At 41.6% G+C, this 16,620-nt stretch overlaps 1 protein-coding gene across 4 annotated transcripts in view; it reads right to left on the bottom strand.

The window, feature by feature from the left end:
* Positions 1-16,620, bottom strand: part of usp6nl (USP6 N-terminal like) — a 97,517-nt gene that overhangs the window by 10,580 nt on the left and 70,317 nt on the right. For all 4 annotated transcript variants that reach the window (XM_084909245.1, XM_084909247.1, XM_084909243.1 and 1 more), the window contains 5 exons: positions 14,956-15,035; positions 13,173-13,212; positions 10,883-10,963; positions 2,880-2,987; positions 651-760 (listed from right to left, as the gene is read on the bottom strand). In XM_084909245.1, the coding sequence (XP_084765371.1) occupies positions 651-760; positions 2,880-2,987; positions 10,883-10,963; positions 13,173-13,212; positions 14,956-15,035 (419 nt within the window). The remainder of the gene's footprint in view (positions 1-650; positions 761-2,879; positions 2,988-10,882; positions 10,964-13,172; positions 13,213-14,955; positions 15,036-16,620) is intronic.

Here is a 16,620-nt window from a genome sequence, read left to right as displayed (position 1 = left end):
CCACAGTTCATACAAAAACTTTAATAAACACACTTCAGTGACGTCTTTGGCTTCAAGTTAAGATGCATGCATGTGGCCTGGAGCTGCACACCAGCCTTGATGCTGAGTTGTGTCGCTGCAAAGCCTGAATGCACTTCCAAATATCAGAAAAGCAGTGTGAAAAGGCAAAACGGCGCTAACGGGTACAGGTCTTTCCTCAGAGTCACGCAACAAAGCGGAAGGCAGAGCAGAAAGGAGACGTGAGATCTCTCACTTCCACACTGGAGAAGCCGCCTTCTCCTCGCAGAGAGTGAAAATGCATGCATATCTGCAGATGATTACTGACTCCCGTTGTGTTTGTGCTCTTGTTACTTTTACTGAGATTACGTGTCAAATAGCGAGAGCAGTCATTGTTCTTGGGCTTTCTGACAGTGAAGTGAAGGCTCGTTGTATCTTCCCCCATGCAGGCACATTTATGTACAAGGTTATGTAAATTGAATTACTCAGGAACTGAAAGGCTTTCATATAAGTCCTTAAAAGGCACACAGGAAACTTTTAAGCTCAAAAATGCAAAGCTGCTTTAAATAAGCAACACAACCAACATTACTGCAGCTGTGTGCAATGAACTTGCAGATGGTTGCTTGGATGTAGTAAAATGTGAAAGTACCCACTTGACATCATAGCGATGCATGAACATGATGTGGTCCCTGTAGGTTCGGTTCACATCCAGGTCGATCTGCCGGATGTCGGGGGATATTCCTCTGGCTCTGGCCTTCAGTTTCTGAAAACAGCCACAAAACAAAGAACGAATGCAAGCAGAAGTGCCATTTAGTACTAAATAGCAGGCGTCGATGTCCACAGAGTTTGTGGGTTCACAAAGCTGATCGAGCTTTCGAAGCCTCAGCTGATAACTTGGCACCCAACGCTCACTTCTGGCTTTAAAAAAATAATAAACACTAACACTGAGGCTTCGAAATGCACAGTAGGGTCATATTGTGATATCACTGCTATAGAAACGTCTTGCAAGAAAACTGTGCCAGCTCAAGGTGAAAAAACTCACTTGTTTCCCCACTTGAGGTGACCCCCCCCCCCCCCAAACAAACAAACAAACAAACAAGAAAAACAAACAAACAAACAAAATGGTCAAGTAGAACCAGGCTACAACAGAGGAGAAGCTAGCAGCTGGTAATGTGTGACCTAAAGGAAAACAAGCATCTCAGAGCGTGGCTGGATCACTCCATAGTTGCACTCTGTGTTACAGGAAGAGCAAATAGTGGATGGAAATTACTGATAAGATTACAGGGTGATGAAGGAGGGCTCTACGCAGCTGGTTAAAAGAGCTAGCTAGAACAGATAAAACATCCCATGTACTAAATATTTTTCACTTTTTTTACACGACAATATTGTTTCAGGGTTAAGTGAAGCAGCAGACTGAGGTGTGAGCGGTGGATGAGAGCGAGGCTGCTGCCTTAGGCTACGTCCACACGTACCCGGGTATTTTTGAAAACGCAGATTTTTCTATGCGTTTGCACCTTTCGTCCACACGTAAACGGCGTTTTCGGTCACTGAAAACGGAGATTTTTAAAAACGCCTGCCAGGGTGGATATTTTTGAAAACTCCATTTTTGCATTTACGTGTGGACAAGAAAAACGGAGAAAACGCAGCGTCAAAGGTGTGCGCATTTTTTGACGTCACACTGTGCGCCAGGTTATTGTTTCGGTAAAATGAATTTCTACAATGGCGGACTTACACAAAATACCATTACTGTTAATTTTACTCTCTACAGTGTTTAAATGCTTACATATACACACACAGTCACTGTCCCTCCACACATAGGACTCAGTTCTGCTTCTATGCGCCATCTTTGTTTACGCTTTCCCACCCAGGCTGACTTCTGATTGGCCAACATTTCTACACGGATAGGAATATAGCGCCACCTGCTGCTTTGGCATGTTCCTAGCAGCGTTTTCCTTCGTTTTTGGCTTTTACGTGTGGACGGGATTTTTTTTAAAAAAACGAAAACTCTCAGTTTTCAAAAATACCCGTGTACGTGTGGACGTAGCCTTATTTTCAATAATGCTCTTCTTCTAGAATAATTACCTGATTTAGATGTTATGCAACCCCAGGCTTTAGTGGAGTTTGGTTAATCGGTGTAGGTGTGAATGGTTCTGTCTCTGTGTGTTTGACCTGCTACAGATTGGTGACCTGTCCTGTTCTAAAGCATGTTTTACCTTCATGATCTTGAATGAAATGATCTAAATTGGTAAATTGAATAAAACCTCTAAACTTAATCTTAAATATTTATTCTGTTGATTTTTTTGCATAGATTATTGCAACTTTTCTTGATATCATTTTTTCTTACTGACAGTATGTAATGCTAACTACAGACACAAAGTTTGGGTAATAAATGTTTAAAAAAACACAAACCAAACACGACTAAATTACACCTCCTGAAATCTGATGGATTATTGTGGACAGAGCTGCCCTGCTCACAGGGGAGAAATCTTCTCTTTTTCACTTTATATTTTCCACATCATTTAGTGCATGTGGCCTAACTCATAATTAGACCACTTCCCAGCCAGTGAAGGCAGTGATATATTGATCTTGCTAGTTAAACTTTCTAATGAGATCCAAACTTTATCCAGGAGTGAGGAAAAAAACCAAAAAGATCTTTACCGTGTGCCGGAGCAGGCCGTGCAGCTTTTCACAAACACGATTAAACTTCCAAAGCTGCTGCTTGGCCACAATAACTCTGAAGCTCAGTGAAATCAAATAAAGCCGAGGTGTTCGTCAGCTCGCTTATGAATCTTTATGAGGCTCGCGTTTTGATGAACGCTGCAGACATTTTATAAAATTGAGCCTGAGAGACAGTGTTTAGCAGAGAATTCCTGGAGTGATACCTCATAGAAGTCCTTCTTCTCCTCCTTTATTTTGGGTATATCGAGCAGCAGACACCACACCTCCCCTCGGAGCTGCAGGGGGATTCCCTTGTAGATCCTCCTGAGCAGCTGGAAGGAAACAAACAGCAGGAGGTCATCATTAGCAACCTTCAAAAAGGAACTTTAACCTCAGACAATCACTCCACATTTAGGCCATCAGAAGGGCCGTGCAAGGTTTAGTCCAACAAAACATTAAATGTGAAGATGGGATGAATGTGGTGGTTCTTTCTTTTCCTCTGCATATTCAGCATAAGACGATAAGCTCACAAAGCCTCATCTGTGACTTTAACAGGTGTCACCGTGCTCTTAGGATCATGGCCTCAATCTCTTGTGAAGCACTTCAGCTGCAGATCTCTGGTTAAAAATATTAGTTTAATAAAGTGTGAAGTCTTGTTCTGGGAGCCTTTCATATTCACTTTAATTTCTGGATTATTGAAACTCACTTTTCATCTCCTCTGCCTTCACTTAGTGCAGAAGTCACCCTCATAGATCTCAGCAGTGAGGTTCAGGCTATAATGATAGCACTCATGTTCTGATTAGGAGGCATAATACTGTAAAATCCACAGCAGACTTACTGTGAGCTCGATTATATGTAACTGGTATGAACCACAAATCTGTTTGATGTCAAACTTGTTATAACAACAACAAAAAACAAATACAAGAACTGCTCTACCCACAATCCTAAAACTGAAACAGCGCCCCTGATTGGTGGAGATTGTGGTTACCATGGAAACCTTTAAGCACAAAGCTTTAGAAACATTGAGAGTGACAATCACAGCCAGGAACAAAGTGCTGTAGCATACTGACACACACCCCACAAAAACCTGTCAAATAAACTATTATCCAACACTGACAGCAAAAAGGATTCAGCTCAATGATTGTGCAAAGTCTTTGCAATGCATCATGGGATGAGTAGTTTCTTCACTGTTAAAACTAATAATGTAATGTTTGTACTTTTGACTTTTTGTGTTGTGTTTTTTTTTTTATCCAGTTAAAATCTTTTTATGGTCCTGACTCAGCCTGTAGCTGGATGGTTTTGTTTCAATGTTAGTTCATATCAGCATTTTCTAAAACATCAACAGAGTACATACAGAGGAAATTCACTTCCATTAAATTATGGTGATTTGAAGGATCTAATTAGCTTTTTTCTTTACTTTCATCTTAAGTTATTTTTAGTTTATGTAACTATACTGCAAAAATGTAACTATGGCAACACATTTTCTTTGTACTTTTATGTTGACAATGTTGTTTTAATCCTCGTTTTTAAAGGTCTAGTTTGTTTAATACCTAGTTTGTTTTTATTGATGTATTTCTTGTTTTTAGCTTTAGTAAAAAAAGCCTTTTAACGTCCGTGCTCTTAGCTAAGCTGGCTCATTTTTAATTGTCCTCTATCTCACAGCTGGCTACAGAGGAATAGCTGGACTGTAAACACACACACAAAACGTCAGCCAAGAAGAACGTCTGAAATGATCCATCCACAATTAATACTTTGCTGTGTGTGACTGGATTAAGTTTTAAAAGTCTGCTTAATTAAAAGCTTCAGAGGAAGAAGATGAGGGCTAAACTCTTTTTGGGCGCTATTAAAAAGACGAGAGCCTCGTTCAAAATGGGAGACGCCTGGACCCCGTACATGTGCTAGCCTGTGGCTGGGATGAGTAAAAGAGGTCATTAAGCCACTGACACTCCACCAAAATGAAATACACGACCAAACTGAGTAAAATTCCACATTTCTCTGACTTTGAATGTTATTGGGAACATTTTTAATAATGCAAATACACCAAACAAGGATATGTTCCGCATTATAACTTAAACAGGAAGTTGCACTGCATAAACTAGTGATTTAAACAAACACATGGACAGGAAACACCAAGTTGCATGGCCGTAGCTGCAGTCCACTGACATGTAACTGGGGCATCTGGCAGCTGCCAAAAATTACACAGAATACAGAGACCTTCCCTCATCTTGTCAAAGCTGTCAGACAAACACAAACAATGCGTGCCTGAATGTACGCTGCACCCTCCCTGAGAGAAAGCAAAGGGCTTTGGAAGGTGAACCACGACCATCTGGCTGGATGCACTCGGAGACTGCGGGCAGTGAGAAGTCTAGATAGAATAGACTGCTATGCATGCAGAACAGTCCAGAGTAATCCAGTGTCGACAAAGAGATGGAAAATCAGTCAGACTCCGGCTGAGGGAGATTAAGTCTTAAAAGGCAAACTGCTGGAACAGCAAAGCTAATCGCAGCAGTGAATTCTCCGTCTCCACCTATTAAAACCCAGCCAGCCGGAACGGTTTTACAGCAGATATGGGAGGAAATGTGCGTGTGCACAGGTGACTGACAGCGGAGGCAAACGGAAAGGATGGTAGAGTGTTAGGAGGCAGCTCTAAAAAACATCCGAAGACTAATCGCAGCACCTCAGTGTTCGGTGCTTCCCAAAACGAGCCAATCCCCAGAGACGTAACTTTGAAGCGTGTTTCCTCTCGCACGCCCACACTGATGACTTGTGTCTATCCGCCATGTTGCAGTCAGGTTGTGTGTTTAACCTCTTCATATTTTTCTAATATTGTAGTTTTATCTTAACGTGACAAATCCATATTTGTGATTGGTCAGATGCTGACTTAGATGTTGATGCTGAGGGAAGGAACCCTGGACCCCGTCCCTCTCCTGAGGGCGGCTCTTCCGAAAATAAAAGCTGTGCTGGAAGCTGATTGGAACAAAAACATCAATAGTTAAACTTCTAGTGAGGGCTAAAACATTTAACTTGTTTTAGTTTACACAGATCTCAAATAATTAACGCAAAGCATTCTGCAGAGTACAAAATATTGCAGCAAAAGTGTTTATTTACATTTTATTTCTGAATCTGAACCTGTTTTTGTTGCTTTACAAGAAACACAGACGCAGAGGGAGTCGGGCCTGATTTACATGTACGAGCTGAGAGTTAATCAGGAGCCATAAATCAGACCCCATCTGTAACCTCGCGTCACATGAGTGTGATGCACTGATGTGTGTGTGTGTCTGTGTGTGTGCAGCTGGTGTGTTTTCACATTTAAAGGGCTGAGTGGTGTGTGTGTGTAAGATCTGAGAATTAATGACATTTAGTTGGGTGTGTGTGAAGTGTCCAAAGCCTCTACTCCATCAGCCTCCTACCCACCACACTTGGGACTCGCTTGTTTCTAGTGCAACAGCCTTGTAATTAGGCTCTGATGAGCGAGTCAATGAGCGCATCTGTTACACTAATCATCCTCCGAGCACGAGTGTGTCTGTGTGCCTACATGTGTGTCAACATTTACATTGAACGTGTGCTGTTCACGCTTTGGTTTGCACTTATCTTCTGCACAGACAGAGCTCGCTGTGTGCATGAATTTAAAATATGGAAGGAAAACATTGGGGGTGCTTAAAAATAAGACCTTAATTGGTATTAAAATGTCTTAAAATCCTCCCTTTAAAGTCTTAAAAATGACAAATCTCTCACATTGTACCCAGACTCTGAATCTGCACACTTTTACCTGCATTACATTTAGTTATGACTTATTTAGTTTTGGTTAATTTAAAGCTGGACTTGAGCCTCCTTACACTAAACAAGTTCTTCTAGCAGAGTTAAAAAAAAATGCTGAAGTTGAGATAAATTAAGAACAAAATTCTATTTCTCTTTTTGCTACAACTACAAATAATGAGCTGCACATTATTGTGGCTTCAATTTATGGATCTGTGCTGGCAGTGTTTTTCCCTCTGAAGCTAAAGAGGTCATTGCTGCAGAGTACAGCCTGCAGCAGTGACGGCCTGTATCAAAAACTGGCGTTTCTTCTCCAAGTTGTTAAAAATGTGTCGTTTGACATGGACGCCTTAACCCAGCTGGTTATGATAACAGTAAAACAGGTCTCATCACAGAGTGACAGAGTTTGTATGAGATCAGCAGTTGGATTGGGATGGTGTGGGATCTGTTGTGGTGGAGAGCTGAGCATAACAGTAAAGCTGTCGATTTACTGGTCAGGCTACGTTCGCACCCTCACCTGTGCTATGTACCGCACTACAGCAGCCTGGACAGCAGTGAGCTTTTCAAGTCTTGATGGCCATGATGGAAACTGAGAATGATTTTTACAACACATTTGCCAAACATTTTAACTTTTAATACTGCTTTAAAAGGTGTAATATGAGGCAGGCTCTATTTTAAGGGCAGGGATAGTTCAGTAGGTAGAGTGGTCGCCCCATGATCGGAAGGTCAGGGGTTCCAATCCACTCAACAGGTACCCCTGAGCAAGGTACCGTCCCTACACACTGCTCCCCGGGCGCCTGCTTAGTGGCTGCCCACTGCTTCTCTGAGTGAATGGGTCAAATGCAGAGAAAAACAAATAATTTCCCCACAGGGATCAATAAAGTATACATTATTATTATTATTATTATTATTATTATTTTAAAGTACAATCAAAATGGGCCTGCCAGCACCAGTGTGTGCAAAGAAATTTTATACCTAAAAATCCTGTTGGCAGTTTGAAATATACCAAATTTAATTAGCATGGATCCACCTCAGAGGCTGTTTGCCTTCCTGATTACCGTAGTTTTCAGGTCATAAGCCGCTACTTTTTCCCCCACACTGTGAACACTGCGGCTTATACTGATGTGCGGCTATTTTTATCTATATTTTTTTTCATACGGCCAAAAACATTTTGCCTGGTAACAGTAGACCAATAAAATTGATAAGTAGTATATATATGGTATATATTTTTACCGGTTGTTAAGAGACGTTGTAATGTTGTTTGTGCACTGTTCCGTAAAAAAACCACAAGCAACGTATGTGTGTTACTGATACGTACGTATACTTAAAGGTAGCCGTGTTACAGGCGCTGTTCGAGGAAAAAAAAGCATTTGCAGTATGTATTTTTGTATGTTACCATGTTTATGTTACCTTACGGATTAAATTAAACGTTAAAAATCCTCACGTGTAATATTTCTGTGTAAATATCTCATATTACGAGTGAAACGCATACGGCTTAAAATCCGGTGCGGCGGATTTTGTACAATGTACAATTTTGTACACTGTACAAAATTGATTTTCTTTCTAAAATTAGAGCATGCGGCTTTTAATCAGGTGCGCTCTGTAGTCCGGGAATTACGGTAATTGGCTTCACATTTAACACCAGCTCCTTGATGGAGCCTCACTTTGTCTGGACCCACACCTGAGTGACTGCTGTTGGATATTAACAAAGTCTCCCAGCTGCTGAACGAAGCCATCATATTAGCTGTTTTACAATTCCTCATCATATACCCAAACACAACCACAAACATCCTCAAGATTCCACTTCCACCACAGCTTTTCTGAAGAACACCACTTCCTGTGGTGACCAAGCAGTTACTGTGAAGTACTGGACTGGGGCACAGCTATAGTCTTAGAAGCAAAGATTTCAGAACTGTACAAGCTTTCATTTGCTGCGGTATAATTACTATAATGCTAAACACGATAACCGTAAGGAGGATTGGTCTTGTATGGCTGGTGGGGGTGGCTCAAGGGGAGCTTATGACTGTCTTACATCTGCTCTCATACTTTCAAACTGCGGGCTAAATGTTCTCACAGCAGTTGGCAAGTATGGAAATAAAATAAGAGGTATATTGAGCGTGACCCGTTTCCTCGCCGAGCTGACGGCACGCTGCTGACTGACAAAGGCAAAGAAATATCCCTGAAGCTGAGATGAAGAAAGAAAGGGTGGAAGAGGGAAGCGGAGGAGGCGATGTTGAGTGATGTGATGGATCGAGCTAAATGTTCTCTCTGCGTCCTTGGCTGTAACTCGACTTGAAAATGGCTTTGAAATAAAAGGGAGGCAAAACCAAAAAAGAAGCAGAAGGAGAGTAAAAAAAAAAAGAGCCTAAGAGCGCTCTTGGTGCCAGCAGTGAGTGCATTTCAAAGGCCCAACACACCTCAGTAATCCCTGCTGAATTCATGCATACAAATGAAGCACTGCGGGGAACACCACAAAACAACCTGGACCTTAGAAGGCACCAATGAAGACAGCCACAGCTGATACCTGCCCCCCTCTAGCTGTCCTCCAGAGACATTCAGCTCCTCTGTATCAGCCGGACTGCAGCAGAGGGCAGAAGTGGACTTACATTAGCTCGGGAAGATAAATGCTGGAATGCGGCTCAGATATTTAAGGGTGGATTTGATGTGTGTTACTTTATCATTCCTGGTCATTTTGAAGCTGCACAGAAGACTGTTTTTATATTTAAAGATGAAATGACCGAGCGCAGTAAAGCAGCCTGTTGGTTTCTAATGTGGAAAACTCTGGACATTGCTGTATTAAAGAGGACATATTATGTTTACTTTTATTTTCTACAAATATACAGTTACAATGGTGAATGTTTATGTTAAATAAAGCAATTTTTTTCATTCTGATCAGAAAACTCACAAAAACCTTTTACACCGACCATAAATTATCTAAAAAGAACACAGATTTTCAGAAGGAGGTTTTACTGAATTCCTCTCACCATATGTTGGCCAAAACGTTCTCTTAGAAATATTAAAAGAACAAACCTGACTTTTATTAGAACGGGGTTCAAGATCTTTCTGGGAAAGTCCAGACCCTAAACAGTCTAACACATGGACGCAGCCACTCTTGTTGGCTTCAGACGTCTGTAGTGCAACACAAAGACAAATTCCCAGTGCACAAACCTGTGAATGCTCCTCATCTACTAAGAGAAGTTTGGACTCTTCAACTGTAAACCCCTGAAACTACTCGGTTACAGCCAACAATGAAGTTCAGGTCAGTTTGAAACCAAAGCTGATGCTTGCCATTTGGACAAGTCGAAGATGAAATCGCAAAGTAAGAGTTTAGAAGGAGACTTCTTTGGTAGGGTCTAAAAACAGCTGCACTGGAAGCCGTCTGAACTAGCGATGTTCCCGACTAGTCTAAAACTAAGAAACAGATAATCTGTCTAAACAAAGGCATTCTTCAATAAGAGCACAACTCGCCCCAAAGGCCTTTATTAACAATACGGTGAAATCAGCCTGCATTTATGACAACATGGTGATATCTGACCTTTGACCTATGACCTTGAAGAATTACAAACTAAAATGCTGTATTTTACAATCTTTAACCATATCATTGGAGCAGAACTGGCTGAAAACTTTGGCTTCTACAGGCTGTAAAAACTTGAGATTTCTAGATTTTCACATTTGGTCTGACTTTGAACTTGATGTTGACCCGATTTTCACCATAATTAAATCAGCCCAAGTTTTTCTTGCTACATGACACAAATTTGAACTGGATATCCTGAAAACTGACTAGACTGCCAACAAACAGACCCTATTACATACTCCCGCCCTGTTTAAATGCTGCTTAACTGTGGAGTCCCTCACATTAAGTGTTTTATTCTTCTCAAGAACAATTGGGGATCCATTAAAATGTAAAATGGTCAGACGAACAATAGTGATGACTGATCGTCTACTAGACGAGCCGTACGCGTCCCTAGTTTTGATGTGCAGAAGAAGATGAGTTTAACCGACAGACACATTTAAATCAGGATTGCATTTTATTTATTTACTCATTCATATTTTTTTAAATGGAACAGTTGCCAGAACTTTTTGATCATGTCACGTATGACTGATTTAACTTTGCAGGTTTTAAATCTAGCCTCAGATGCTTCAATAGAAGCCTTCAGCCCATCGACTGCAGCTCAGTGTTTGTGCAGCTGTAGCAGAGGGCGAGCGCCTGCCAATCATCTCTTGCGACACCGTCTAGCGGCTGGCGAATCGACCGCCCCCGCGGACATGCACTACTATTAAAGCAGCTATTAATAGCAAAGTAACAATCTCAGAAGCCACATTGTGCTCATGTTCTACACATGTCAGGCTAGAACTGCATCAATTAAGGCCAATTTATGGTCTTTGTATCTGTGTTCAGGACAGCTGTGGACAGCAGGGTGCCACGCGCTCCTGCTCATAATGAAATCAGTGCTGTCAAAAGGAGAATCACCTTCTCACTGTTCTTGTATTTATCCCAGTTCTTCAGCATCTTCAGCCATTTGGTGGTCCTCTCCACCTCCGTGTGTTTTTGCTGCAAAAACAAGAATGAAAACATTAATAAGTTTCCCCTGCAGCTGCACTCGGGTCCACTGGGAACCACAGCGAGAAGAGAACAACATGCAGGTCATTATTTTGTATGTTCAAAGGCGTTTGGAGCTGTTCAGATGCTCTAATTAAAGCCTTCTGCAGATGCCGGTTTGTCTTGTACGACTTTTGCACATTTCATGAACATAAGCATTCGTGAAAGAACCAGTTTTTACATCAAAACAAAGCATATTTATCATTTAAAATCAGAATTTCAGTAAGTTTTGTTCTCACAGCTTTGGGATTAGAAATTGGGCTTTTACTATCCCAAATAAGTCACTTGTTTAAGTGTTTTATTCATTTCATTTTGATAAATTTGTTTTTCTCCAGTATGGCATTTTGAAATTAAAAACTAAAAACTAAATTTTCCCCGTAGTCGCATAGAAAACTGCTTTCTATTTGACTGTATGTCCAACACCTCAGAGTATCCTTATGTAACAAAGAACATGAGGATACTCTGAGGTGTTGGACGTGACTAGAAAGAGTTTCTATTTTTAGGCAAACACTAAAGGAACAAATATACAGTATATACGATATACTGAAACAGCTGACAGGGACTACATGTTAACTGCGTCTGGTGTGAGCAGAGGAACTGATTTTAAAGAATAAAAAACCCAAGGCTGGTACACTCCTTTGTTTTCTTGAACAACACTGAGGATGAAGGATGAAGATTATTGCTCTGGTTTAGTGGTGTGCTGAGTGGGAATTTTTCAGAGACTGAGGAATCTGTTTAGAAGCTGGCTTTGTTTTAATTGTTGGTAAAATTATGGATGGAGTTTCCTTCCCCTTGAACCTGCAGACAGGTGACATGCTAAAGTAAAAAGCTGAGCATGTGGCCCCTGTAGTGAGGGGCTCTGATTTTTTCTTGCCATGGGTTGGATCCTGTCATCTCAGCCTATTAACATTTCCAGGTTGTTAATTAATGAAGTTCTACCAAAGCTGCTGGCATTGTTAAAAGAAAAGGTGCCCAATGGCATTACCAACACAGTTTTTATCTCTCCAAACTCGTCATTTTGTTATACTTCATGCCAAACCAAATCTTCTCTAGTGGGACGTAAACCAGAGTCTACTGGCAGTCAGACCAAAAAGTTCCCCTCCAAATTCCCCTCCTAACGCAGACTGTACGTTTCTAAATTCATCATATTCCTGGAAATTAATTTACTCCTCATTTAAATGTTAGGAAAAAAATCAAATGTCTAAAAGGCAGAAAAATTGAGTCTAGTCTAATGGCAATACAAATAATGTGTGTTTAGGAGCTGTATGAAACCACCGATCACGATCTTGGGATTTGAAACTATGGTTAAATGGTTAACTCTGGTTAAATGAATGACGCAGTCGGGCAGCTGTAGGTCTTGCAGGCTTGCGTCCACACGCCTGTGCAGAACGCAGTTACGCATCATTCTGCTCAAGCGCTTTTACAGCAGTTCGCTCTGACGCAGCAGATGAATGCATGAACCATGCAGCTTGCATTCTGCCTCACTTGTTAACCGGGAGAGGAAGGCCCGGCCGTCTGTCGGGGTCACATCCAAACATCTTTGAACCAACAGGTAACTGCTCATCTGCACTAAGATACAAATAATACATCGAGTCTCTTGGGTATCTGCAGGTAGCATTTCATGAATTACACAACACTGTTTGTAATCTTTGAGCAGGGGTGTGAAACACAAGGCCCAGGGACCCATGTCAACCAGATGAACACCAACTGGGAGATTGTGGTTGATCAAGCAGCTTTCTCTACACCCAACACCAACTGAGGGAATATCTTTTGGGAGAATAATGTTCATCCGTCAGGTCGAATTCAACAGACTTTGAGATCATTGCCAAGGTGGCCCAGCACCTTACTAACCCATGTGTAGGCTTCCCATTTCTATTAGGATCGACCCAGATCTTTCTTTTTTACCTCTGGGGCAGTCACGCAACACTAAGCAAGAACTACAACAAAGGGTTTCCTGTGTCCCGTGCTTCAGTCTCAAACCAAACCGGTCTATCTTATTACATTCTCAGGGTTTTCCTAATGCAGGGGAAGTGAAAGCAGGAACGTGAAATGTAATTTTCTGATTTGCGTAGCTGAGAAGGAGCTCTTTTTTTATTATAAAAATACCCCAAAGCTGCACAGATGGATTTGTTTAAAAACAACGAGAAGCAACACCTCTCACCTTTTCCTCCACCGAGTCGTAGGATGGAAGTTCAGTCTCACTAAAGAAAGGAGAGGAAAGCAGAAGAAATTAGTAAGGAAAACAGCTGGAGGAATGAGATCTTAAGTCTCTTAACCTCTAAGTTTTTAGTTATGAATCATAGTTGATATATTTTCCTTCCAGAAAATACTTTTTTTTAAAGAGTTCATCTCACTCCCTGACTGTTATCAGTAGGAGGGAACATCACATATGTCAGTGGTCACACAAACAGGAAATAACAGATTGGACATTCCTTAATCTTGTGTCTGTTTATCAGAAGTTAGTCACTGGAGAATAATCTGGTTTCAGCTCCTGTTGAAACCACTCTTACCATACCTCGACCCCTTGGTCACGTCTGCTCAGACTCTGGTTTCGAATTATGCAGGAGCTTCCAGTTCAGCCGTATATCTGCTTTACTTTGTGAGGAAAGGATGACACCTCGCCCATTGTTGCCTCAATTTGGTTTACATTGTAAGGTAATGACCCGACAATAATACAGAAAAATCCCCAACAATCACACAATCCCCTATGAGCGAGCAGTTGGCGACAGTGGGAAGGAAAAAATGCATGAACCAATATCTACTAAAACCTTCACTTTTAAACCAGCGTTAACCCAGTATTAACCAGGACAACTATTTATCATTTCTACATGTACAGACTAATAGCCCTGTATGGTGGCTTCCATTCTAAACATGTCTTTTAGAGATCTAACCAATGCAGAACAGTTAGTCAAGTCAAAGTCAAGCTACATAAGATTAAACCTAATGCTATGCTTCTCTAGCTAGTTTACCAGATGCAATTTCCTTGCTGTCTGGACCAGTCGCCAACTATTTTGGTTCTTTCATCAAATATTATCTAACCTTTGAAATCATTTAAAAAAAATCCACCACATTTGCTGTACTGTTTATAGGAATGGCAGTCCACTAAATCACAACCCATAGGTTGTGTAAACAGTTCATTACAGCCCATAGTAATGGGTTCATGCTCTGTTCATAGTAGTTATGAACAGAGCAAACGATGAGGTGAGATGAGAAGTCTGACAGGCCAAGGTAGATGGATATGCTGACAAATCACAGACTTAAACAGTCTGCTGTTTGCTTCCTGCTTTAATGCGATAGTTAGCTTATTTTTTTTAAACCATGACTACATAACATCTACACATACAGTTCGTGCTTCAGATTGACTCTGAACATGACACCAGCATTTATACTTTACTGAAGTAACCCAACTTTTGGAAAAAGAGCCTTGGGAGAGACGGAAACTTCACATCTAGTCTTGTTCTGGTGGTTCTGCCCACACAGATTCTCTAACCTTAAAACTACTCAGAGGTCACGCTGTTTTCTCCAGCGCCAACTGTCTGCCCAATTCAAAACACCCTCCATGGGCTTCGTTTTCTCCTGCCCAGTCAGTGACCTTGACCTCAGCATACTCCTGTCCCGGTTTTAACCAATCGTATAACCCCGAAGTTTCTTTACTCCAGCACCCTCCTCCTCCTATGTCTCGTTGAATCGTACCACTCTATCCTCACACTGATGCTCTGTGATTGTGGCCAACCAAGCTGCATGTGCCAGCCTATATATAAAACACTCTAGCACAGCCTCTGACCAGCCCGGCTCAAGCCACAGACACACTCATCTCTCAGCAACACCCGTCTGGACAGCTGCTGCTCGCTTTCTTTCTCCCTTCAGCGTGGTAGACTGGGCTTTGAAGTTTACTAATGTAGTTATTAGGCCTGATTATAGGATGTATGTGTGCGAGAGCTTACTGGACGAAGCCAAAGCGGTCGACAACTTTGTACAGACGGAAGTTACTGTCCTCCCAGGGGTCCACGGGGGCGTCTTTTCCCTGGAACAAAGAAGAGAGAAAGGGGAAAAAATTCAGATTGGTGAATTTCTAAATTGGCCATCAAAAATCAAGATCACCTTTGACCTTCTGAGGATGCCCCATTTCTGAGGATTTTGTGATTCTTTATAGAAAAAACAATATATCAGTTAATCTGCAAAGTAACTGGTATCCTAGTTTGTTTGACTGATGCCTGCTGTTCAGTGAAATAAACTGAACACTGGCTTCTGATGGAGCTCCAAATTACATGCCACCCACGTTCTTCAGGGGGAGAGGATAGTGTTTTGATTGGCTGCTAGATTACATGTGGGGGCTTCGACTCTGGCGCCCTTGAGAAAGTGCGTCGGTGTGAGTGTGTGTTTGTGTGTGACCAGCGATTAACAGGTGTGAAATGAACAGCCAGACGTCCACCTGCGTCACCATCTGACTCGAGGCGTCCTAAAAACCACTCGACCGTCAGTGAAATAGGAAACCCAGAGGCAGAGTGTTTGAGGAAGTGTTATAAAGAGAATATCAGAGAGACAATGTGTGAGAAAAATGAGTGATGGAAGCACAAAAAGGTCAGAAAATAAAGGTACAAATGTCTGAAATGTTGGATATTTCGTTGATTTGAGGCAGGATGAAGCGGCCTTTGTTGATCTGCACACAAGCTTCCTTCTTCCGAACCATCTCTTTGAAACTGTTAAAGCTGTTTTACATTCACAGTGAGATAAAGGATTGGCTCAGCCAAATACATCATTCATCTCAGCTTAGCAAAACTTAGCAATGACCTCAAATCCAGGAGAACTACGACCATAAATACTAAACAGTACGCTAGTCCCCACTGATGCTGAGAAAACTTTCTTCCAAGTTTGCTTCAACTTCATGTATGTATGAAGGACCAACGTTTTTTTCTGATTTCACTACATACATTCTAGTTCTGATCCGGCTTTTACTCAATTTTATCACAAAATCTGAATCATGCACACCGATCAGGGATAACATTATGACCACCTGCCTAATATTAACCCATCGAGGCATGGACTCTCCAAAGACCCCTGAAGGTGTGGCGTGGGATCTGACAGCACATCCCACAGATGCTCGACTGGATTGAGAACTGGGCAGTCTGGAGGCAAAGTCAAAACTTTAAACTCATTGTTGTGCTCCTTGAACCACTCCTGCTGAAAGAGGCCGCAGCCATCAGGGAGTACTGGTCCATGAAACGGTGTACATGCTCTGCAAAAGTGCTCAGGTTGGTGGTATGTGTCAAAGTAACATCCACATGGTGGGAAACCTGCTTCTAACAGCAACTTTGAGGACTAAGTTTAGTTCCTTACAAATATATCCCACCCACTAACAGGTGCCTCGATGAAGGGATACTCAGTGATAGTCACGTCACCTGTCACTGATCATAATGTTAAGACCAATAAACCAAGAAGGATTAAAGGAGGAGGAGCAAAAACAGCTTGCTTTGGACAATGACTGAGCTGAGGAAAAGAATCTCCAGCATAAGATAAACAAGGATTATTTTGGACTGTGAATCATGCAAAGCTTCTCTACTAGAGTCCAACAAGAAAGGAGTGCTTTTATGGGAAATATCTACCATACA

This window comes from Perissodus microlepis, chromosome 17, assembly GCF_051167445.1.
Source record: "Perissodus microlepis isolate ML-2025 ecotype Zambia chromosome 17, ASM5116744v1, whole genome shotgun sequence".
Taxonomy (NCBI): domain Eukaryota; kingdom Metazoa; phylum Chordata; class Actinopteri; order Cichliformes; family Cichlidae; genus Perissodus; species Perissodus microlepis.
The sequence above is the reverse complement of the archived record's forward strand: the minus strand, read 5'-3'. Positions and strand labels throughout refer to the sequence as shown.